The sequence below is a fragment of the Narcine bancroftii genome, chromosome 11 (assembly GCF_036971445.1).
Source record: "Narcine bancroftii isolate sNarBan1 chromosome 11, sNarBan1.hap1, whole genome shotgun sequence".
NCBI lineage: Eukaryota > Metazoa > Chordata > Chondrichthyes > Torpediniformes > Narcinidae > Narcine > Narcine bancroftii.
Window position 1 is genome coordinate 96,049,162 of NC_091479.1, and position 24,064 is coordinate 96,073,225.

The 24,064-nt window shown below is 38.5% G+C and overlaps 1 protein-coding gene across 1 annotated transcript in view; it reads left to right on the top strand.

Annotated features, from left to right (window-relative positions):
- The window catches only part of arid2 (AT-rich interactive domain 2), a 98,639-nt gene that overhangs the window by 15,653 nt on the left and 58,922 nt on the right, over window positions 1–24,064 (top strand). The window contains exon 4 of the mRNA XM_069904133.1: window positions 15,871–16,004. Coding sequence (XP_069760234.1) covers window positions 15,871–16,004 — 134 coding nt within the window. The remainder of the gene's footprint in view (window positions 1–15,870; window positions 16,005–24,064) is intronic.

Here is a 24,064-nt window from a genome sequence, read left to right on the forward strand (position 1 = left end):
ATCTTGGCACCTCACAGTTCGGCGGGCAGCAACCTCCTTTGAAGAAGACCACAGAGCCCACCTCACTGACAAAAGACAAAGGAGGAAAAACCCAACACCTAACCCCAACCCACCAATTTTCCCTTGCAACCGCTGCCTGCCTGCCTGTCCCGCATCGGACTTGTCAGTCACCAGCGAGCCTGCAGCAGACGTGGACACACCCCTCCATAAATCTTCGTCTGCGAAGCAAAGCCAAAGAAAAGAAGATATAGGCTAGTTCAATATATTTTTTTACACCAATTATATCTTACTCAACAAAAGTTAAATAAATTAGATTTGTCAGATCAGTGTTTTAGATGTCGTCAGGAAGTAGGCACTTTTTTCATTCTAGATGGTCTTGTTCTAAAGTGAGATTTTTTTTGATCAAATGGTGTTGTAGTTGGAATGGGTTTTAGAAATTACCACAAACTCCAATGTTATTTTTATTGGGTAATAATGAAGGAATAAGACCCAAATTAAAGTTATCTACATATCAAAAACAAATTTTAAAGATTGCTTTAGCAGTAGCAAGAAAATGTGTAGCAGTGACATGGAAATTAGTTGTATACTTGGTATGGAGTGTTGGAATGCAGAGATGCACAGCTGTTCTTTTGGAAAAATCACTTATAATTTGAAATAGATAAGACATATTTTTGAAAATTTGATGCCTGTATTTAAGAATTGAAGGAATTAATCTGTAGTCCTTTCCTTCAGCCCAAAACTTCGTTAACCTCCTTGAAATAATATTAAAAGTTATTAATGATTAATTCCGTTTGGTAAGGGGGACCTCTGGCAACCAGGTTTTTATTCTAGTTTCTTGCTTTGACTTTCCTTACTTTTACTTAATTTCTGTTTCTTTTTTTTGTCTTTTATTTCTTCTTGGGGTTAGTTTAGTGGGGGAGGGGGTTGGGATTTATATCATCATGTAATAGACTTTTGATTGTTATAATTATAGCTGGATAATTTACATGTATGGAAAAAATTTTAAATAAAATTTTCAAATAAAAATGGCCTTGATAGAGTGAAGTCTGGTGCTTGTGATGTTGAAGGTCGAGTTAATAACGCTCTGGAGTTCAAACTTGTCTTGAGAGTTTAGGGACGGTAGTAAAAAGAATAAATTTTAAAAGTTTTGTCAGGTTAGTGTTGAAACTCAGATTATTTAAATTGTTGATCAAAAGTAATTATGGTAGGTGTGATATCTCAGACTTCTCAAAACTCTAAATTCTTGTACATTTGTTTTCAGAGAATTGTTTCTTCATATGAATGATTTCTCTCTTGCATGGAGGTTGCAGTATCTGTTTCACAAGATGATTTCACAAACTTGAGTACGAGTCTGACGAAGTAACCATCGTAATGGTTATGATCCAGGAACAAGAATGATCTTGCTTTCTTTTACCTAGAATTGGGTCAGTCACAAGTGGATATTTAAAATACCTTTGCAGCACTGTTCTCTCTCTCGACCATGAGAAGCAGCAAAGTGGTCATCCTTTCTGAAGCCATTGCAATTTTGTGTTCCTCTCTTGACAAGGAAAACACAAGTAGTTATTTCCTCACAGAATGTTACTGCATTCTGACCTCAGATGTTACTTAGTGCAATATTATAGATGTCTTCTGTAATGTCTTTTCTGGAGTGTTAAAATCACATGACATGACCTCATTGGGGACTTTGAAGTTTCTTCAAACCACTTCAAAATTATAATTCAAAAACAAATGACCCCTCTCTGTTTACTGGCCATTGAATCAAAAGACCTCTTTGTGTACGTGGCTGCTTCTCCTTAGCAAACACTATTGTTCCAGCAATTGAATAAATCATTCAATTCTAATTTTTCCAGATGCTGCATCTTTAAAAGATCTGTTATCTCAACGAATTGTGTGTGTGCCTATGTCCCTGTCCAGCCCATAAAATCCCTTTACTAAATATATAGAATTTTTAACCAAAAATTAATAATAGCAATTCTGTCGCATCTAGTTCCTGGCTTGCCTATGTGAATTATTCATTGCAATTGATTGCTTGAATAGCTAGATGATCTCTTTGTTGTTGGACTGCTGGAATTCCATGGAGCAGATTTTGGACTTTCCCCTTTTCCAAAGTTTGTTGATGTCAATGTAAAGATCTTCAAGCAGCCAATTTTAAAGGCAGTGGTGAACACTTGTTTTTCTACTGTCCTCAATATCAGCCCATTGATATTAGATGGAGAGTTAAAACTGAGGGAATTATTAGGGTAAAGAAAACTTAAAATTGGTGGCAAAGACTAACTGGATTGGAGAGAGTTGTGCAGATATATTTAAGGGAAAAGATCAAAATGGTATGAAGTTGATGGGAGAGGCTAGCTCTGGCATGCATCTTGGTAGAAATTTGGTGAGAAGGTCAACTTGAAGTACATTAGGTAAACAGCTAAGAGATTGTAGGGTACAAGACCAACTGAGTCAAAAATGTTTGGAGGGGAGCATGTGGTGAGAATGGAACATAGGAACATAGGAAGTAGGAACAGGAGTAGGCCAAAAATGGCCCATCGAGCCTGCTCCGCCATTCAATATGATCATGGCTGATCTAATTTATGACCTAACTCCACCTACCTGCCTTCTCCCCATATCCCCTAATTCCTCTATCATGTAAAAATTTATCTAACCGAATTATAAATATGTTTAATGAGGCAGCCTCAACCACTTCCCTGGTTAGAGAATTCCAAACATTCACTACTCTCTGGAAAAAAGTATTTTTCCTCATCTCTGTCCTAAATCTACTCCCCCGAATCTTGAGACTGTGTCCTCTCGTTTTAGTTTCCCCGGCCAGCTCAAAAAAACCTTCTTACATCTATCCTATCCATACCCTTCATAATCCTATATGTTTCTATAAGATCTCCTCTCATTCTTCTGAACTCGAGCGAATACAATCCTAGACGATTTAATCTTTCATCATAAGTCAACCCCTTCATCCCAGGGATCAACCTAGTAAACCTCCTCTGGACCGTCTCCAAAGCCAGTATATCCTTCCTCAAATATGGAGACCAGAACTGGACACAGTACTCCAGGGGCTTATACAGTTGCAACATGACCTCCCTAAAGAGGGATGTCAGAGAAATCTCTGGGTATATTGGAAAGCAAGAGAATCTATACATGCTTCAGCAGAAGGCAGAAGTATGGGGCTGCATTTTTTTTTCAATCCCTGGACATTAAAAGTTGCAAAATTCATGTTAGACATTCTTTTACTGTTTTTATATATCGTAAAAATACACAATATGCTAAAACAAAATATTACTCCCCTTGCTTAAAAAAACTCCCCTAAATAAACTACAAAAACAACCCCCCATTAATTATAAAAAACCCCCAATATATTAAAAAAATATTTTTTTATCATAAAACTACAATAATGTAGTAACTCCCCAAAAATCTGAGTATGGTAAAAACCCACTAGTGGCAGATGACTATCAGAAGTTTCAGAGCCGTCCACCCTCCCAGTCAAACTATTTAACAGTTCTTAATCAGTCATAATCAACCCAACGATTCCAATCCCAGAGACTGTTGCGGATCTTCAATATCCAGCACACTCTGTCTTAATTCATCCTTCTTTCTATTCCCATTCTGCTTATCAAGTACCCTCCTCTTAGATGACGACAATGGTGACCGTCTACCTCCTTGCAAGTCTGGCAACGAATTAGCAAAGATTAATGCCTCATGATTATTCTCAAGACTGAAAATTTCCATTAAAAAAAACTTTCAATACAGCAGGGCAACGAAATTCAAATTTATAACCCTTTCTCCACAACACTTCTTTAGCTGAATTAAATTCTCTACGCCTCTTAATAATTTCCTGACTCAAATCGGCATAAAAGAACACTCTATCGCCCAGAACCATCATTGGAGTTTGATTTTGTCGAGCTTTTTGAACCGCAATCCGTAGTATCATCTCTCTATCTTGATATCTCAAGCACAGAATCAAAACTGCTCGTGGTGGTTGACCCAGAAAAGGCTTCTTCCTCAACGCTCTATGGGCTCGATCCAATTCCAAACCATCTGGAAAAAATTCACTTCTCAACACATCAGGGATCCACTTTTTAAAAAATTTCACCAGATCAGAACCCTTAATATCTTCTGGCAGTCCTACTATTTTTACATTATTCTGTCGACCTTGATTTTCCAAAGAATCAATCTTCTTCAACAATTCTCTCTTCTCAATCTCCCAGCCCATAAAAGAATCTTCAATTTTTTCCCTATTACGTTCCACCTGATCTTTACAATCATGAAAAGCCTCCTCAATTTAAAAAAAATTTATCCTGTACAGTATCCACAGCTTTCAAACATGTATTGACATCAGCTTTAACCACATTCATATTATTCTTTACAGATGACATTTCTTCACAAATATTATTCATTTTGACCTTCATTTCCATAAATCCTTGATTAATTTGTATAGACATCTGCACTGACATATTGTCCATCTGGTAGGCAATTCCTTCCAAAATAGAAAACACTGCTTTATATCCAGAATGTCCTAATCCCTCTTGAGGCCTACCTTCTTTAACCACAGCTCCCAATTTAAATTCTTCCTGCCTTAATTCCATCAGTGTAGGGCTTTCTTCTTCTTCTTCTTCACCTGCAACTATGTTAGAGCGTCCAGCACGGCTGTGGGTCTACATCCCTGTTGGCAGCGGCCCAACTTCGTCAGGCCGCTCTGCTGTTCGCCCCCACCCCACAGCCCATACTTTTTCCAACAACTCCCGAACACGCGTCACACCTGCGCATGCCCAGGAGCACTGCCGACTGTGCAGGCGCTCCCCCAGGCTACTGGGCGCTGCAGCGGGCTCGCGTAATAAACTCTGCTCGGACAACTCAACCGTGCGCCTGGCTTCACGGGCGCGTGCACCAGAATCAGCCGAACTCAAAACAATGAGGGTAGGCACCGGCGTCATACTTATCCAGCCGGGACTTCGCTGAGCCTTGGGGATTAATTCCGACTACTCCGTGGCTTCAACCTGGTGAGTAGGCCTCAATTTTTCAACACTCTTATAAGGTAATTTCTTCTGCAATTGAGCTTTAGATTTCTTCACATTTGCTGTCATTTTCATTCTTCACTTTTCAGACACTCTTCAAACCTTTTAATTTCAGGTATTTACTCGTTCAACCAGGGAGAGGTGGAATTGCACGTCTTTTTCCCTCGCCATCTTGCCATGCCCCCCTGGGGCTGCATTTTTTGATAGTGATCTCAACATTAAAAATAACCAAATAAGTTTAAAAGAATTGTTTTAATATCCCATGGAGAGATGTTTAAATGGTTGTAACCCACGAACAGAAAAAAGAACCAATTGGAAATTCAATAAAAGGACATGGGAGAAGGTGTGGGTGATGAAATTGAATTTATTTAAGAATCTAGTAAAGAAAACCAAGATAAGTTATCTAGGTAATCTGTTGGAGGGTACAATTGCCACTTGCAGAGAATTACAATGAGATAATATTGAAGTAGTCTGGTTGTTCCTTTTTTAGTTAATTTTTTGAAACAGTAGGTAGCTGCTGAGGCTTGTGCCTAATTATTTTTTATTCCATATCTCTTGTATTCATTTGTATTCCTTGCCAGTTCAGTTCAACTTGCCTTCATGTAGTTTTCCTGGGACATCATTCGGTTTTCATCTAATCCCATGTTAATTTATTCACTTCCTTCTTGTTTTGTTTCCCTTTTAAATAAATCTTTCTCATTTACTTCAAATATTCTGTATGGAAGCGGTTTCCTTTTAATATTGAGAATAGGTATCGGAACGCCACAATAGGAAAAATGATTGATTGTGAGTTTTCAACATTTCCCAATGAATCAAATGGAACCACAGAAACATTATGGCGCAGAAGGATACTATTCTGTCATAGAGTTCCTGACATTTGTTTTTGTCAAGGCCCATGCATTCTGATTCTCCTTTTTTTTTAATGGAATTAAATTTGTATAATAAATGTCTTGGTGGTTAGGATCATTTGTTCTTTGGGACCATGAGAATTTTCAGCACCTAGGAATAACATTTTAAATTAAGCATCAGGATAAAGAATTGTTTAAATTGCTTTGTTTAGGTTTTGAAGCTAAATGCTTATATCCTATTAGCATTCTTGATAACTGATCATTTATAGTCCCATACCTTGTTTGGTGTTTGAGACATTCAATTATTCTGGAAAGTAATAAATGTGGATTCATATTTTGCAGAATAATCTTCATGGGTTATTTTGGAACAGGACTTAAAAAATAGTTTGAAACAAGATTTTACTCTTAAATGCAACCACTTCAATATACAGTGCCCTCCATAATGTTTGGGGAAAAGACATTTTTTCCCTCATTTGCCTCTGTTTCTGTTTTAAATTTGTACTTATACAATTCATATGTTATTAAAGTACACATTCCAGATTTTATTCAAGGTTATTTGTATGTATTTTAGGTTTACCATGTAGAAATTATAGCACTTTTTATACATAGTCTCCTCATTTCAGGGCACCATAATATTTTGGACATACCAATGGTATGTATATTAAAATAGTCATGTTTAGTACTTCGTTGCATATCCATTGCATGAAAGACTACTTGAAATCTGACTCATAGGCATCACCAGGCTCTGAATATCTTCTCTGGTGCTCTGCCAAGCTGCTACTGCAGCCATCTTCATCTCCTGCTTGTTTCAGGGTCTTGTCCCCTTAAGTTTTATCTTCAACATATGGAAGACGTGCTCAGTTGGATTTAGATCAGGTGACTTACTTAGTCATTCAAAAATTTTCCAGTTTTCAGCTTTGAAAAACTCCTTTGTTGCTTTAGCAATATGGCTGGGATCATTGCCTTGCTGTAAGATGAAGTGCTGTTCAATGAGTTTAGAAGTATTTGCTCAAACTTGAGCAGATTGGATGTTTCTATGCACCTAAGAATTCATTTTGCTACTGCCATCAGCAGTTACATCATCAATGAAGATGTGTGCACCAGTACCTATGGCAGCCATAACACCACAACTACCATATTTCACAGATGAGGGGGTATGCTTTGGATCTTGGGCAGTTTCTTTATGGTTCCACGGTTTGTTCTTGCCGTCACTCTGATGAAGGTTAATCTTGGTCTCATCTTTTCCAGTGTTCTGCAGGCTCTTTTAAATACTTTTTGACAAACTGTAATCTGGCCATCCTGTTTCTGTGGCTAACTAGTAGTTTTCATCTTGCAGTATAGTCTCTTTATTTCTGTTCATGAAGTTTTCTGCCGACAGTAGTCATTGCCATATCCACAACAGCCTCTTGAAGAGTGAATCTGATCTATTGGACTAGGATTTTGGAATTTTTCTTCATTATGATGAGAATTCTTCTAATACCTTTGTGATAACTGAGCTCACCAGTACGCTCTTAATTCTTAATCAAGTTCCAAATAGTTAATTTTGGTAATTCTAAGATTTGGGTGATATATCTTACCATTTTATCGTTTTTCAGCTTCATATTGGCTTCTTTGCCTTTCATTGGCACAGCTCTGGTCCTCATGTTGAAAAACGGCAACTACAGACTCCAATGGTGATCAAAAGCTTTGAAGCAAGCCTAGCTCTCTTATACCTGCACCATTGAAGCAATAAAACATACTCGAGTACTCACAAACACCTGTGAAGCCAAATGTTCCAAACATTATGATGCCTTGAAGTGGGGAACGATGTATAAAAAGTGCTGTAATTTCTACATGGTCAAACCAAAATGTATACAAATAACCTTGAATAAAATCTGGAATATGCACTTTAATTTCACATGAATTGTTTGATTACAAATTTAAAACTGTGGATCACAGGGTCAAATAAAGAAGAGGATGTCTTTGTCCCAAACATTATGGATGGCACTGAATTATCTCCAAATCCCAAGTTTAAGAAGGTTTTTGATCTTTCTCTTTTGCTCTTGCAGCATGCCATATGAAAATTTCATAATCATATTTTATTTGTAAAATTTTCTCTGAACTAAATCAGCAAAAGTAAAACAAAGGTGCAGCTGGTTCTTAAATGAATAATTAAGTTCACTAATTGCAGAAGAAAATGTTAAGTTTCTTTTGTTACTGTTCTGTTTCAGCTCTTTGGTCTTAATATGACTTCCACAATATCTAGTGTCTGATCAAGATAATACTTCATAGTTGCTGAGTGAGATTGACAAATTATGGGTAGCTTTTGGTTTCCCACCTTGACGAGTCATGACTGTCTCAGAAAAAATATAGAAATAATTCTGAATGGTTGGCAATTACATGGCAATTTCATAAGCTGAAATGAAACCTAGTGTTATCTACTTCACAATTATATTGTATTAAAAGAATTGGACATATCATTTGTATACAAAAAAATGTACAAAAACAGCAATATGTTCATTGCCAGTACATCCTCATAGAATTGCCTTTAAATACCCTCTTTTCAGAAGTGGCATTTCCCCATAATATTTTGAATTAGGTCACTGTATTATCCTTTGTCGCAACAATTTGTTTTCAAATGCCATTTATTGTACTAACTCAAGAAAAAGTTTAAAGTAATTTCTGGCAACACTTTCCATAATTTATTTGCCTCATTAAAACAAACTTCTTGATAATCCTGATAGAAATTGCGTAATTTAGAAAATGGTTGGTTCATCCCATTACCTGATCTCTTCCCTCCAACATGTACTCTGGCACTATATAGATTGATGGATCTTTCTGTAAAATTGTGGTGTTAAGGGAGAGAATAAAATTACTGATGTAGTACAAAATTAGAAAGTATATTTCCTGCCATCCATTTAGATTTTAACTTGGAGATGCGTCAAAGCCAAATATTGCTTCATCCACTATTCATCAGTTATATTCTTTATTCTGTGTTTAAATAACTCATTTATTCACATAGATGGATATGAAAATTTGTATGATGTTGCATTTATTACTACAGTCACAATGAGCAGTTCATTTGTGTATGATTTGGCCATGTTTGGTGGGAGAACAGAACAGTTTTGTGGGATATCTATTTTCTGAATATAACAATATCGTCAATAGAAATATTGCAATGTTTTTCACTAGATGCTGACATAATTAGTAATAAATGATTACTTAAAGATATGAAGTGGCTTACAGTTAGGATTATCAAATTGAGATACTTGTTTGAAAAGCTTGTGTTTTGGTAGTTTATTTTGTTTTGTATCAAGTTCTATGCATTCTGCTATTATTAAATTTCTTTGATCACAAAGGGTTTGGTGTGTGTTTTCAAAAAAAATTCATGTTACATCCAAGTTTGTCTTTCTCTTGAGAGGTTCTCTTACAATAACCTATTGTAAATTGATTTGTTATTTAAATGTTGGTGCATTGTTATAAATTTGCTGATCTAACATGAATGTTAATTAATTATAAACTAACTTCTGCATTCTCTTTTATCATATCATTAAAAAGGAAAAAAAATCAGTACTCCTCTGAAGGAACTGACTCATTTATATTGCTGATATGCAAAGGTATGACTAACTTTGGGGTGCAGACTTGCTCTGTAAATACTTCCACTGTACTTGTGATGTTCTGAGCAGCATTCAAAGCACTATTGATCTTTGACCAATCAGGTTGAAGAATCCTTTCCCGGCGCATGGGATTCAGAATATGATAAAATAAAATTGAAATTTAACTTGTTATTACATTGAAACCTGCAAATTACAGGCAAGGTTAACAGAGACCATTCATAGATGGGGGGAAAAGGTAGAAAAAGGGAAAAATTAGTGCCTAGGTCAGGGAAGTTTATCAATAATTGTCATTTATTGAGCCACTTCAAAAACTCTTTTATCCTGAATGAACTGATCCTAATTTCAATGCTTTTTATTCCATGCAGAACTACTGAGTAAGTTCTGCTGTTGCAATCACTGCACCCTTTGGAGGTGCAGGTTTTTTTTTTGACAGCACTTTTCAGTTTTGTGCATTTAATTAATTGCACACATAGACTCAAGTAATGACAGTTTGATTTGCCTAATGATAATGACAGAAGTGAGACTTTTACTGCAAAAACAGGGCCATGGCCACTCTTGGCATTAATCTCTCAGGATATAGTAAAACATAAAAAGGAAGCATTTCAAAGTGAGGATTGCTCTGAGCTTGTACGGAAGTGGTTTTAAGTTTTGTGAATAACTGCTGCTGTTGCATTTAATTTGGGGGAAAAAAACCCGTAAAGGTGTATTTGCAATTGATGTGCATATTGTATGTTTTATGTTAGATGCAGAATTCTATTTCATAAGATCTGTGTTGTATGACAGAATAATGCAAGGTCATGCAGCTTTTGCAATTGAGTCCCAACTTCATTTCTTTCAGATGGTAGATGATGAAGGTACAATAATAATCTGAGTTGGGGGGAGAAAAACTCGATGAAAATCAGTTTATGGAGATGCATAATCTTCAAAAATGCAGTGCAACCATTCTTCTTTTCTATTGTTTAACTTATTCAAATATGGATATTGCTAACTAAAACAAATTGCACACACAGTAGAAAATAATTGACAGATAAAAAAATTTAATGCATTTGGAGTAGATATTAAAAATGTACACACAATAATAGACTTTAGCTGAAAGAAAATCAGATTGTTCTTAATTGCTTATTTCCATGCAAATATCCTCTTTTGCTGTTAAAATCCCTGGTATCCAGCACCTATGGGAATTACAGATGGCGGATATGCAAATTTTCCAGTTGACTGAAACACTTACAATGCCTAACTAGGAGTAGTTATTGGGGAAGGAGGGTGGTGATTAGTGGGGAGGGAAGGGATGTAGGTTTTTTTTTGTTATATTATCCACATTTTTTGTGTATTAATTTATTAAAATTTGATGTAATTATAGTTTAATTTTTTAAAAGGTATTTAAAAAAAGCACAGTTTAAAAGACAAACTACTGCAAAATGTAAAGTAATTTGAAAAAAAAAACAATTAGTATTGTAGTCATTCATTATGTATCGTTCACTTTAGTCAGGTAATTCCTGTAACTTAAAAAATTTACATCTAAATTCGAACCCCGGTCTCTAGTGTGTAACAGCGTTGTGCTAACCATGCCATTGTCATTTTGCATATAAAATCTTACTAATATACTTAAAGGTAAAGATTCTTAATAGCAAGGGAGAGACTTTGGGAGACTCCCCCTGAGAATGCAAGTTTTAAAATGCTGACTGGAAGATGGAAGCTAGCTGTACTCCATTCTTTCTTATCACCTGAAGCTGATAACTACCTCCTTATTTGGTAAGGTAGTAAAAGACTATTAACCATTGGATAAGGGACACGAGGCTGAATAACAAATCACAAGAGAATCCTAAGGAATGTGTACTTGTATCTAGCAGTCTGTTTGAATGTTCGTGAATCCTAGGCTTTTGAAGGTATAAAAAGTATACTTGTAAACCATGAGGGGACTCTCTTGATGGAAAGGCAAGCTGCTTGTGATAGTGCTTCTTGCTGTAAAGGAGTTCTCATGCTTTGAAAAGTGATTAAAAGTTTGTGCAGCCATATTCAAGCTTGTCTTCAACAACCGAAGGTCCACTTTAACAGTCCCAGCGGTGAGTAGGATTGGCCAGCTCTTCATCCTGGGCACTGGCATTTTATTCAAACACCTCACTCAAACTTTATTCAAACAGCTTTTGTGGGTGGGGCATGACCAGGGCACTCCGCTGGCTGAATGTTTGCTCCCATCTTCACCAAAGGGTTGTGTGTTTCTTCAGAGAACATTAACTTTGTCAGTTTTAAACTTTTATTTAATTCTTTATTTATTTTAAATTTATTTATTTTCTGATTTTTTTTGTGTGTGTGTGTGTGTATGCTGGTTGCTGGTGGCTTAAATTCCAGAACTTGGGATTTTACTTTATTACCAATACAGGTAAACCCCACTTTATGAATACTTAAATTACAAAAATTTGCTTTTACGAAGAAAGCAGTGCTTATTTTTCCAAAAGGATTTGAATAGGCTTTTGCTTTTACGAAAGTAGCCTCCAATAGTTGTGAATGGGTCTTTGCTTTATGCCATTTTGGCTTAAAGGTTTCCTAGAAATGCTGTAGTTTTATAAAGTGGGGTATACTTGTATGTCATTTAGTTGTAGTGTGAAAAACTAAAAAAAAGTGAAGACTCTAGTTGATGTAGGGGCTGCTCTTTAGGCGTATATTTGAATTGTTTCCAACTTGCACCCTTGCTGATAGTTGCATTTTGAAAAACCTTTGAGTTCAATGCAGTTGTACATATGAGTGATATTATAACCCAACCTTAAAAAATAACCTAACAAGAGTAAAGTTCTAGTAAAAGGCTACAAGAAGTGTCAAGTAAAATCTGACCTTTATTTAATACCTAAACTTTGTGGCTGTAAGTTGTGTTTAATAAAAGATACCTTCACATTTTTTTTCTGTTTTCTTCATTCCAAACACAAATATAACAGAGGGTAAATCCAGTGTCTGCCAGTACAATCTTGAGCATTATTTCATATATATATTTTTAAATATTTGTATTGTCAATCTCCTACTTGCTGCTTTCAATTTTAGTGTCTTAAATTTTAATGCTTCTTCTGCACAGTCTGTACTTGGAGTTATTTTTACTGGCAAGAATAGCATAAAGCAGTGTTTGCAGCAAATAATCCTGCAGTCAGTTATAAGAAATGATGAGAAAAACAATCCTAGAAACAGAAGGACTTGGGTTCTGTGGGATATTCACTGCTTTATAAAGGCTTTGCTCATAAATGGAAAACCACTCCAAATTGTTGAAAACTGGATGTTAAATGGGTGGTTGGTAGTTAGCCCAGACCAAGTAGATAGGGCTTTTTCTCTCCGACTCAACCACTATAAAAGCATGATTAAAAAGCAGTCATTGCAGTCGCAAGGTTTTAAGACTTTATTACACACATTTTAAAAAGATGCATGAAACCATACTCTTATGTTTAGAATATTTAAGTGATTCCTTAAAATTGGGCTTTTTTTAGAGTTGGATCCTAAATCGCTGTTTGTCACAGGCAGGTATTTTGTTCACTGGAAATTTAATTATTATTTTTTCTCAGTGATTTTTTTTGCATAACTGAAAAGTTAAGAATATCAAGTTTTTATGGAAGTATTTGTAGTTTAACTTTCTGCAAAAGTTGTGTTATTTGGTAGAAATCTGTGAATATTGAATGAATACATTTAGGTTAAACAAAATATGTCTAGAATAATGTCATCAGTTATAGGATTAAAATGACCATGCAATACATTGGGCAGATATGAGTTTATGACCTCATCAACTTAAAAAGTATTTTGGCAGATTTAAAGATCTTAAAAGCGTCTATCAGATCTTGAAATTGAATCTTCTACCAGCACATTTCTTATTAAGAGTAGGGTAAGTTTTAGCTTGATGATTTGCTTCTCTGAAGATGCAAACATTTATGTTTCATCATTATAAAATTAGTCATTGAATGGCATAGCAGTAGGCAACTTGAAATTTCACAGTAAAATAATCTTGATGATTACTTGGAGCATGAAAGAAATTTATGCAGAAGCCTGACTAGTAAAGGGACAATATTTAATTATAAGTATATTAAGGGCAAAAGCATAATGCAAGAAAGAATGGGGCCCTGTAGGATCAGCATCTTCATCTTTGTACAGAACCAGATATAATTGGCAAGATCCTAAATAAGTATTTCTCATCTATGATAGATAGATATGATGTCTTGAAAAGCATCCATGTTACAGAAGAGGTGATGGAGGAATTAGAATGCCTAAAGGTAGATAAATTCCCAGTCTCAGATGTATTGTTAGTTTCTGTAGGACGCAAAGAAAGAAATTGCATGGGCCTCTACAGGGATGTTTGTGTCACATTGACCACGTGTAAGATGCTGGAAGATTGGCGGGTAGTTCATGTTCTGCCTTTATTTAAGAAAGACTGTAAGGATAATCCAGGGAAATCTGATGTGCATAGCTGTCAGTCCTGGGTAGGTTACTGAAGGGGATTCTAAGAGACAGGATCCACATGCATTTGGCAAGGCAAGGACTGATTAAGGATAACTCAGCATAGCTGGGGAAATTGTGTTTCAGAAATTTGATTTGATTTTTTTTGAAGCGGTGACAAAGACTGAGGCCAGACGGTAGACGTTGTCCACATTAACTTCAGTAAGCCTTTGATAAAGATCCGCATAATAAACTGATCTGGAAGTTAGATTGCATGTGATTCAGGATGAATTGGTCAATTGGATACAGAATTGGCTTGATGGTAAGACAGAAGGTGGTAGTGAAAGGTGTTATTCAGATTGGAGGCCTGTGCTGGGCCCACTATGTAGTTTATAATCTACATCAACAGACGATTATGTAATTCAGCATGGTTTTGTGGTCTTGTAGATGACACCAACATTGTTAGTACAGTAGATGGTGAAGTATTTGTGACAAGAGGAAATGGCAAATGGAATTTAATTTGGACAAGAATTTTGCACTTTGACAGGTTATATATACCAGGGCAAGACGGTAAATGGTAAGCCTCTGGAGAGTGTTGTAGAATAGAGAGACCTAGCTACAGGAAAGATTCACAAGAATGTAGAAAAGATTCACAAGAATGTTAATGGGACTGGTGGACTTGTAAGGAGTGGCTGGATGGACATGATTTGGTGTGTAAGAGGCTGAGTTAACTTATTAAGAAGTCATGAGGGTATAGTTAAACATAGTCTTTTTCCCAGGGTAGGGGAGTCTGAAGCAGAGTACAGATTTAAGATGAGGGGGGTAAGATGGACACCTTTCTCGCACAGATGGTAGATATTTGGAAGGAACTGCCAGAGAAAAAGGCTGGTAAAGTTGTAACATTTAAATAAAAAGGATTTAGTTAGGTTCATGGATAGTAAAGGTTTAGAGCAGTGGTTTTCAAACCTTTTTCTTTCCACTTACATACCACCTAAGATGGTATGTGCTCTAAATTGATCTAATTGACTCGTTATGTGCATGGTTTCATAACTCCAAAAGAAATGGGCCAATGACAATTTTTATCAAGCAAAATATTTCAGTAACAATTGGGTCCAGAGCAGTGGTTCTCAACCTTCACTTCCCACTCGCCTACCACCTTAAGTCATCCCTTACTAATTACAGAGCAACTAGAGCATAGGGATGACTCAAGATGGTATGTGAGTGGAAAGAAAATGTTTGAAAACCACTGGTTTTGAGGAATATGGGTTAAATACTGGCAAATGGGACTAACTTGAGTAGATAACTTGATGGATTAGCATGAACCGACTTAGGATTTCCATTTTTGACAGCTGCTATAGTTTTTCATTATTTTTGTGGGGTTTTGGAATTTTCAATTAGTTTAACAAAATTAAATGAAGTTACTTGGTCAGATACTGAGGAGTCATTTCTTTGATCATTTGAGTCATACAGTTGATAGATGAAGGTTGGAATTTAATTAATTTGTTGCAAGTTTGATAATCACAGTGATTCTCTTGATCAGCTAATCCCTTTAATTTTTAACATGAAGCACATTTTCAATTAAAATTTTAAATATTTATCAACGATATAGGATTAAAGTCTTGCTGCATTTGTTGAAGTTGAATGGAATAATACTATATGGAAACATTCTAACACGTTGTGTACCATTGTTATCGATTTATAATGGAACTTTAGTGTATTAAATTATTTTGTGGATTCAGCATTTTATATTTGTCATCTTGGTTGTAGCTGTAAAAGAACAAATTGTAAGTGTGAATTTATTGTGCTGGCTCAACACCAAAGGCGAATTTGTAGTAAATAATGAGGTTTTTATTCCTATTTATTATACAGATTAATTTAAACAAGCAACCTTGACAACAAAGGAGAACATTGATCTTGAAACTGGCAAACGAATTGCTTGAATTTAAATTGTAAAATCAATTTTTTAAATTGTTATTTGCTGCTCTGAATTGACTTTTTTTAAATCCATTGCAGTTACCTTGAAGCTTATGAAAAGGTGCATCATTTTGGGGAAGATGATGATGAATTTAGTTCAGGTGGTCAACGGGGATCAGTTCCTGTTGGCGCAGTACCTTCGTCATACAGTTACCAGCAGCATATATTATCAGGTAAATGATCATTAAATCATATTACAGTTACAGTATTGCATATTACAGTTTAGTATTGCTACACAAATGTTAGTAAGATAACAACCTTGTATCTTTTATGAAATGTTCCATTTCACTTCCTTAACATTCATCACTGAAAATCTTGAATATTATTTAGTAGCTGGTAAAAAGACAATTGTCCCAAAGGAAAGCAAACTTCAAGTCCTTTGCAGTATTGCAGACCTCACTGCGAATTGAAAACACAATGCTAGAGAAATTCAGCTGGTCAACAGTGTACTTTATGTAGCACAGATAACGTTTTGGGCTTGAGACAACGTTTTGGGCTTGAGACTTTTCATCAAGGTTTGAAAAAATATGGACAAACACCTGAACAGAATGGTCATGTATCTTTAGCCTCTTTCAGGTGGCCAGAATACTCCGATGTAAATCCACATATTCTACTCCTATGCGGCTGTCGGGAGGCCACCTGAAAGAACCCAGTGCCAGAGCACTGAAGTCCCCCATGGCACCTGAATGCAGCCACCTGAAAGCGGCTGCTAAGGGCGGGCTGATGAAAATCAGCCGGCGACCCAACTCCCCGCTGCCTGAGAGCCCCCTATCCCCGCTGCCTTATAGCCCCTGCCCCCCAGAGCGGGACGGTGCGGGACGTTCCCCGCCAGGAGCCCCAGCCCTGAAGACCCGCGCCGGCCGCCCCTGCCCCGACGTCCCAAAGGGACAGGAGCCGAAGTACGCTCCAAGGTTCCTCTCTTGCAGCTATCCCTTTCAGGTGTACAGCTCAGTGCTTTCAGGGCTGCCACCTGAACGACCATTCCACAGGTCTGCATCCACTTCTGCAGGCATATTCTTGGCGGAGAATGCACCTGAAAGCGGCTATAATCCTTGCTTTGTAAAGTACACTTTGATCAGCTGAGTTTCTCTAGTATTGTTTTTACTTCATTCACAATGTTTGTAGTCTTTCGTGTTTTCCTTCACTGTGAAATCACTTTCCCTTATTGGGAAGTTTAGCATATAGCAGTTACAAATGTCAGTTTTATATCTCAGTAATAACAAGCAATTTCATGGATTAACCCATGATTTAGCTAATATTTGGACCTGCACAATTAATTTGTACATTGCCTGTTGAAATAGACTGATTAGGTTGGAGCATCAATGAGAATTTAAAAAAAAAATTTGGATATGCAGCATGGTAACAGACCATTTCCACCCACAAGTCCATGCTGCCCAATTTACATATACCCTGTTAACCTGCATCCCGGTATGTTTTTGAATGGTGGAAAGAAACTGGAGCCCCTGGAGAAAACCTGTGCAGACACAAGGAGAACATACAAACTCCTTACAGACAACACGGGATTTGAACCCAGGTCTGGTCCCAATTGCTGGCCCTGTAAAGGCATTGCGCTAGCTGCTATGTCAACTGTACAGTATTTTATGCTAGTCTGTTTTGGTATATACAATAGGTAGCTCGTACCTTGTGGATATATTTAAAAACAATTGCTGCAGATAAATTGGTGAATTAGGACTGAATCTTTTTTGTGCATTTTGTAGAACTTCTTGATTTTGAATAAATTGTTCATCTCCCATAATAATGCACCAGAAGTTTCATTTTGGCAAATTAGAAATCCCACTGGTATAACAATTTGGCTTGGCTTCACGGACGAAGATTAATGGAGGGGTAATGTCCACGTCAGCTGCAGACTCGTTGGTGACCGACAAGTCCGATGCGGGACAGGCAGACACGGTTGCAAGGGAAAATTGGTTGGTTGGGGTTGGGTGTTGGGTTTTTCCTCCTTTGTCTTTTGTCAGTGAGGTGGGCTCTTCTTCAAAGGAGGTTGCTGCCCGCCGAACTGTGAGGCACCAAGATGCACAGTTTGAGGTGATATCAGCTCACTGGTGGTGGTCAATGTGGCAGGCACCAAGAGATTTCTTTAGGCAGTCCTTGTACCTCTGTCTCGGTGGCCAGTGGAGAGCTCGCCATATAACACGATCTCGGGAAGGCGATGGTCCTCCATTCTGGAGACGTGACCTACCCAATGCAGTTGGATCTTCAGCAGCGTGGATTCGATGCTGTCGGCCTCTGCCATCTCGAGTACTTCGATGTTGGTGATGAAGTCGCTCCAATGAATGTTGAGGATGGAGCAGAGACAACGCTGGTGGAAGCGTTCTAGGAGCCGTAGGTGATGCCGGTAGAGGACCCACGATTCGGAGCCGAACAGAAGTGTGGGTATGACAATGGCTCTGTATACGCAAATCTTTGTGAGGTTTTTCAGTTGGTTGTTTTTCCAGACTCTTTTGTGTAGTCTTCCAAAGGCGCTATTTGCCTTGGCAAGTCTGTTGTCTATCTCGTTGTCGATCCTTGCATCCGATGAAATGGTGCAGCCGAGATAGGTAAACTGGTTGACCGTTTTGAGTTTTGTGTGCCCGATGGAGATATGGGGGGACTGGTAGTCATGGTGGGGAGCTGGCTGATGGAGGACCTCAGTTTTCTTCAGGCTGACTTCCAGGCCAAACATTTTGGCGGTTTCCACGAAACAGGACGTCAAGCGCTGAAGAGCTGGCAATAAAACCCCTGATATCCAGAGTTCAAGCAACCAGCAGCTTTAAGCAACTGGCAAAAATACAGAAATTTAAAATGGCACTCCTTGTGGTTATGTCACCAATCCATGAAACACACAATCTTAAGCAACTGGAAAATTAACTTATCTAACATCTACCAATTTTCCATAGATGCCAGATACCAGTGGCTTTTCTGTATTATGGCATATTTAGTATAGAACATCTTTGGCAATTATCTTGTAAGAAATGTTTTGGAAAATTGCCAAGAAAAACCCTAAATGGTTCTTAGAAAGATATTTGAATTAACACAGTTAAGTAATGGCTAAGAATACCTGGTTCCAGCAAAGAGCCCATGAATTTATTCTCTAGAAATGAGGCTTGTATTGCTTTTTGCCTCGTTGTTAAGCATTAGATAAACAAATGATTCGAGCATGGTGGCTTCTGGGGTTAATCCTTAGTTTTCCCTCGCTTTCCATCTATTTCTCTGTAGTCCTGTACATTGGAATATAACAGTTTATGTAATGTGACCTAGTTAAGAAGTCAGCAAGTGCTTTTAACTTTGGACATAAGGAAGGATGAGTTATTTCTAGCCACAAATTTTTAATACCATTGAAATTCAGCACCTTTAGCAATATCTTTCATTTACAGCTTTTGATTTTCCAGTATAAAATGCTAGTCACTCTACAAGACAACCATTTGAAATAATTTGGTCACGTCATTTTCAGTAATTCACCCCTGACAATTTCAGCTCTGCTTTGAATCAGAGTACACAATTCTCTTGTGCCAATGCAGCAATTAATTTTGAGGCTTCATGTGACATACCTTTCGCCATTTCCAATGTTACAATATCCTTCCTATGGCTAGGTGACTAAAACAGCACATAATATTCAAGGTGAGGCCTTACCAATGTCTTGTTCCACTTCAAGTCCCTGACCAATAAAGGCAATTATTCTAAAGACATCTGTTTTTTTAAAAGTTCATATCTTGAGGAAGGGCTCAGGCCCCAAACGTGGGTGATTATCTACCTCCTATGGATGCTGCAAAACCAGCTGAGTTCCTGAGCTGCTCCCATTTACCCAAATGCTGCACCTCACACTTCTTAGTTGAACTGCATCTGCCATTCCTTAGCCCAGTTCCTCATGTGGTCGACCCTGTTGTAAACCCTGATAACCTTCTTCACTGTCTGCCTTAACTTATATTTTGGTGTAATCACCAAACTTGTTTAACTTGCCATAAACCCCCCTTTTCCAAATAATTTCTACAAAAAGCAAGAGTCCTGGTACTGAACCCTGAGGAACTCCACTGATCATGGTCTAATAGTCTGGAAAAACTAAATTCTACAACCATTCACAGACTCCTATCAATGGGCTATTTAAAAAAAAATCCAATTGGCCTCCTATCCTGTGAGCATTAATTTTCCATACCAATCTGAAATGTCGGACTTGATCTTAATACTTTACCATAATTAATATAAATAACATCAACTGCCTTGCTCTCGTCTACCAGCATTTTTAGTTCAATAAATTTTATCAAGTTTGTGAGACAGAATTTCTCTGCAGGTACATGACCCCCTCATCCAGTCCTCCCTCACCACAGTTGTCCCCTTGGCATCTGTGACTGCAGGAGATGCTCCACCTATGGCCACATACCCCCTCCCTCACTACCATTTGGGGCCACAAACAGTCCTCCCAATTAAAGCAAGTCTTCACTAGTGAATATACAGGGGTCGTCTACTATGTCTGCTGTTCCCATTGTGGTCTCCTCTATATTAGAAATTGCTTTGTTGAGCACCTCTGCTCTGTTCGCCACTATAGCTTGGATCTCACAGTGGCTGTATCTTGCTGAAACTGGCTTTGATCAATATAGGATTTAAATTTGAGAGTTTTTTTTCCCATGATTATCATTAAAGCTAATAGACTTGTGGTTACTAGTCCGAAAGTGTTCTCCAACTGATACATTAGTTAGCAGACCGGCTTCATTCCCCAGGACAAGGTCCAATATTGATACTTCCCAAGTAGGCCTATCTGCAAATTGCTGCAGAAAGTTCTCCTGGACACACCTAACAAAATTTACCCCATCCAATCCCCTAAGTAGTAATAATCCCCTGTTTTCCAGTCAATGTTGGAGAAGTTGAAATTACTTTCAATAACAGTTTTGCTATTTTGGCAGTATCTCTACATATTTGATCCTCTAGCTCCTGGTAATTGTTTGTATGGTGACCTTTGGTATAAGGAGACTTTTCCTGTTTGGATCCTGATTTTCATCAACCCTGCCTCACACAATAGTTCTCTGGCAATGTCCTCTCAATTGTGATATATTCTTCAATTAATTTTGAAACTCCCACCCCAAATCTCTTTACCCACTATCACACCTGTAAGTATGGTACCCTGAATCATTACACTGCCTCCATCAACCACATTTCTGTTGTGGCTACAACATCCCATTGTTCTGTACCTATTCACGCCCTAAGCTCACCTGCTTTCCTAGTCAGATCTCTTGCTTTAAAATAAACACACTGAAGCTTAACCTTCTTACCTCGACATTTGTCCTCCACCATCCTGTTCTGCTTCAACACACTTCCTTTATCATGTTCGCTCCATTACCTTTTTAGTCACTCTCTCCATTTTGAATCCCACCCTCCTGTCAGATGACTTTAAAACCTGGGTGAATCTATCAAACCTCTCTGGCAGGATATTGGTTCCCCTCTGGTTCAAGTGCAAACCTGTTTCTCTTGTGCAATCACCTGTGCCCTAGAAAAGGTCCCAATTGTTTACAAATCTGAAGTCCTCCCATTGCACCAACTGCTCAGCCACATGTTCATATGTTCTATCCTTTTGTCCCTTCTCCCACTGACATATGGCATTATTAATAATCACTGGCCATGAAAGACCTCAACAATGAAGACGCTGTTTACATCCGGTACCGCACGGATGGCGCCTGCAAGCTCATACTAAGACACAAGAAAAACTTGTCCGTGAACTACTCTTTGCAGACGATGCCGCTTTAGTTGCCCATTCAGAGCCAGCTCTCCAGTGCATGACGTCCTGTTTTGCAGAAACTGCCAAAATGTTTGGCCTGGAAGTCAGCCTGAAGAAAACTGAGGTCCTCCATCAGCCAGCTCCCCACCATGACTACCAGCCCCCCCACATCTCCATCGAGCACACTGAACTCAAAACAGTCAACCAGTTTACCTACCTCGGCTGGACCATTTCATCTGATGCAAGGATCGACAAAGATAGACAAAAGACTCGCCAAGGCAAATAGCGCTTTTGGAAGACTACACAAAAGAGTCTGGAAAAACAACCACCTGAAGAAACACACAAAGATCAGCGAGTACAAAGCCGTTGTCATTCCCACGCTCCTGTTCGGCTCCGAATCATGGGTCCTCTACTGGCATCACCTATGGCTCCTAGAACGCTTCCATCAGCGTTGTCTCCGCTCCATCCTCAACATTCATTGGAATGACTTCATCACCAACATTGAAGTACTCGAGCTGGCAGAGTCCACAAACATCGAATCCATGCTGCTGAAGACCCAACTGTGCTGGGTGGGTCACGTCTCCAGAATGGAGGACCATCGCCTTCTCAAGATCATGTTATATGGCGAGCTCTCCACTGGTCACCGAGACAGAGGTGCACCAAAGAAGAGGTACAAGGACTGCTTAAAAAAAATCTCTTGGTGCCTGCCACATGGACCACCGCCAGTGGGCTGATATCGCCTCCAACCGTGCATCTTGGCGCCTCACAGTTCGGCGGGCAGCAACCTCCTTTGAAGAAGACCGCAGAGCCCACCTCACTGACAAAAGACAAAGGAGGAAAAACCCAACACCCAACCCCAACCCACCAATTTTCCCTTGCAACCGCTGCAACCGTGCCTGCCTGTCCCGCAACGGACTTGTCAGTCACCAACGAGCCTGCAGCAGACGTAGATATACCCCTCCGTAAATCTTCGTCCGCGAAGCCAAGCCAGAGAAAGAAAATAATCTAGAGACTTCCACCTTCGAGACCCTGCATTATAACTGATGTCCTAACTCCCTATTTTAGTTTTGCAGGACTTTGTCTCAGCCCCTATCTCCATCATTGAGACCATGATGCTTGTCTTTCCTTGTACTCAATCTGAGATGTCCCTGACCAGGATCTAATGACACTCCCTCTGACTACAGAGTCCCCTATCATGATCATTATTGCTTTTCTTCCCCATGTTGTTTGAGCCTTTGAACCAGACTTTTTGCCAGAGACATAGCTTCCATGACTTCCTCCTGGTAGGTCATTTCCCCCACCCCCAAAACTATACTTGTTACTCAGGGCCATGGCCACAGGAGTTCCTGCTTTTGCAGGCTACACCCTCTACACTTCTGGTAACCTCTCTCCTCCCTGTCTGCACCTTTGGAGTCACCTCATCACAAAATCTCTTATCTACAAGGTTCTCAGCATCCCAAATAATCTGTACTTCCACCTGCAATTCCAGTTTCTTGAACTAGTCATTTAGGAGTTGCAGCTCCATGCACTTCCCTCAGGAGTACTCTTTAGGGAAACTGGATCATTCCCTGTGCTCTCATAATCTGCAGCAGGAACACAGGACAACCCTCAGTGCCATATTGTCCGCACTTAATCACTGAAAAGGAAAGCCATTGCCTGCCAAAGCATCAATGTCCCATTCTTACACTGACCATTGTTGCAATGGTCATTCTGCTGGACTGTGCCTATCCTCTTTTATACTCTTCTAAAACTAACCAGCACTCACCTCAACTTTAGCTTTTTATAAAATAAAATCCACTGCTCAGCTCTTCCACTTTTCTTCTGACAAGACAGTAGCCCTTTCTCCACTCTGACAAGTTCAGCTCTGTCTTCCCCTCTCTCCTAATAAGATAGCAGCTCCTCTCAAAAATATTGAAATAATTGCAGTTTTATATTGGGCACAAATAAAGAATTTGGTGGAAACTTTTTCTATTTATTGTTGATATGAAACTTGCTACTAGAAATATATAATAGAAGCAGGTCACTAGTCCTCTGAAACCTATATGATCATGGCTGATTCACACCCTCAATTCCTTATTCTTTCACACACTTGTGTAACTACTCCTTAACTATATCTAATGATCTGGCTTCCTCCACCACTAGATCAAAGAATTCCACTAATTCATTCCCATTGAGTGAAAAATTTCGATTTGCCTCCGTTCCAAATGAAAGACTCTACATTTCATAACAATATCATGTCAGTGTTCATGATTTCCCCACAAGTTGAAACATCTTGATACCTTTCCTGTCAAGCCCCCTTAGCATTTGGCATGCGTGAATAAGGTTGCCCCTTTTTTTTTAAACTTCAAACTGCTTAACCTCTCTTTATGGGGCAGTCCTCTTGTCTCAGGAATTGGTTTGTCCAATGGTGAAAGGAAAGTTGGGTGAAAGCATAAATAAAAAGGAAGTAGTCCGTATGTTGCTAGTTCAGGAAGAATTGGAAATAGTTCAGATGGAGCATTGATACAACTATGAACTAGATAAGGTGCA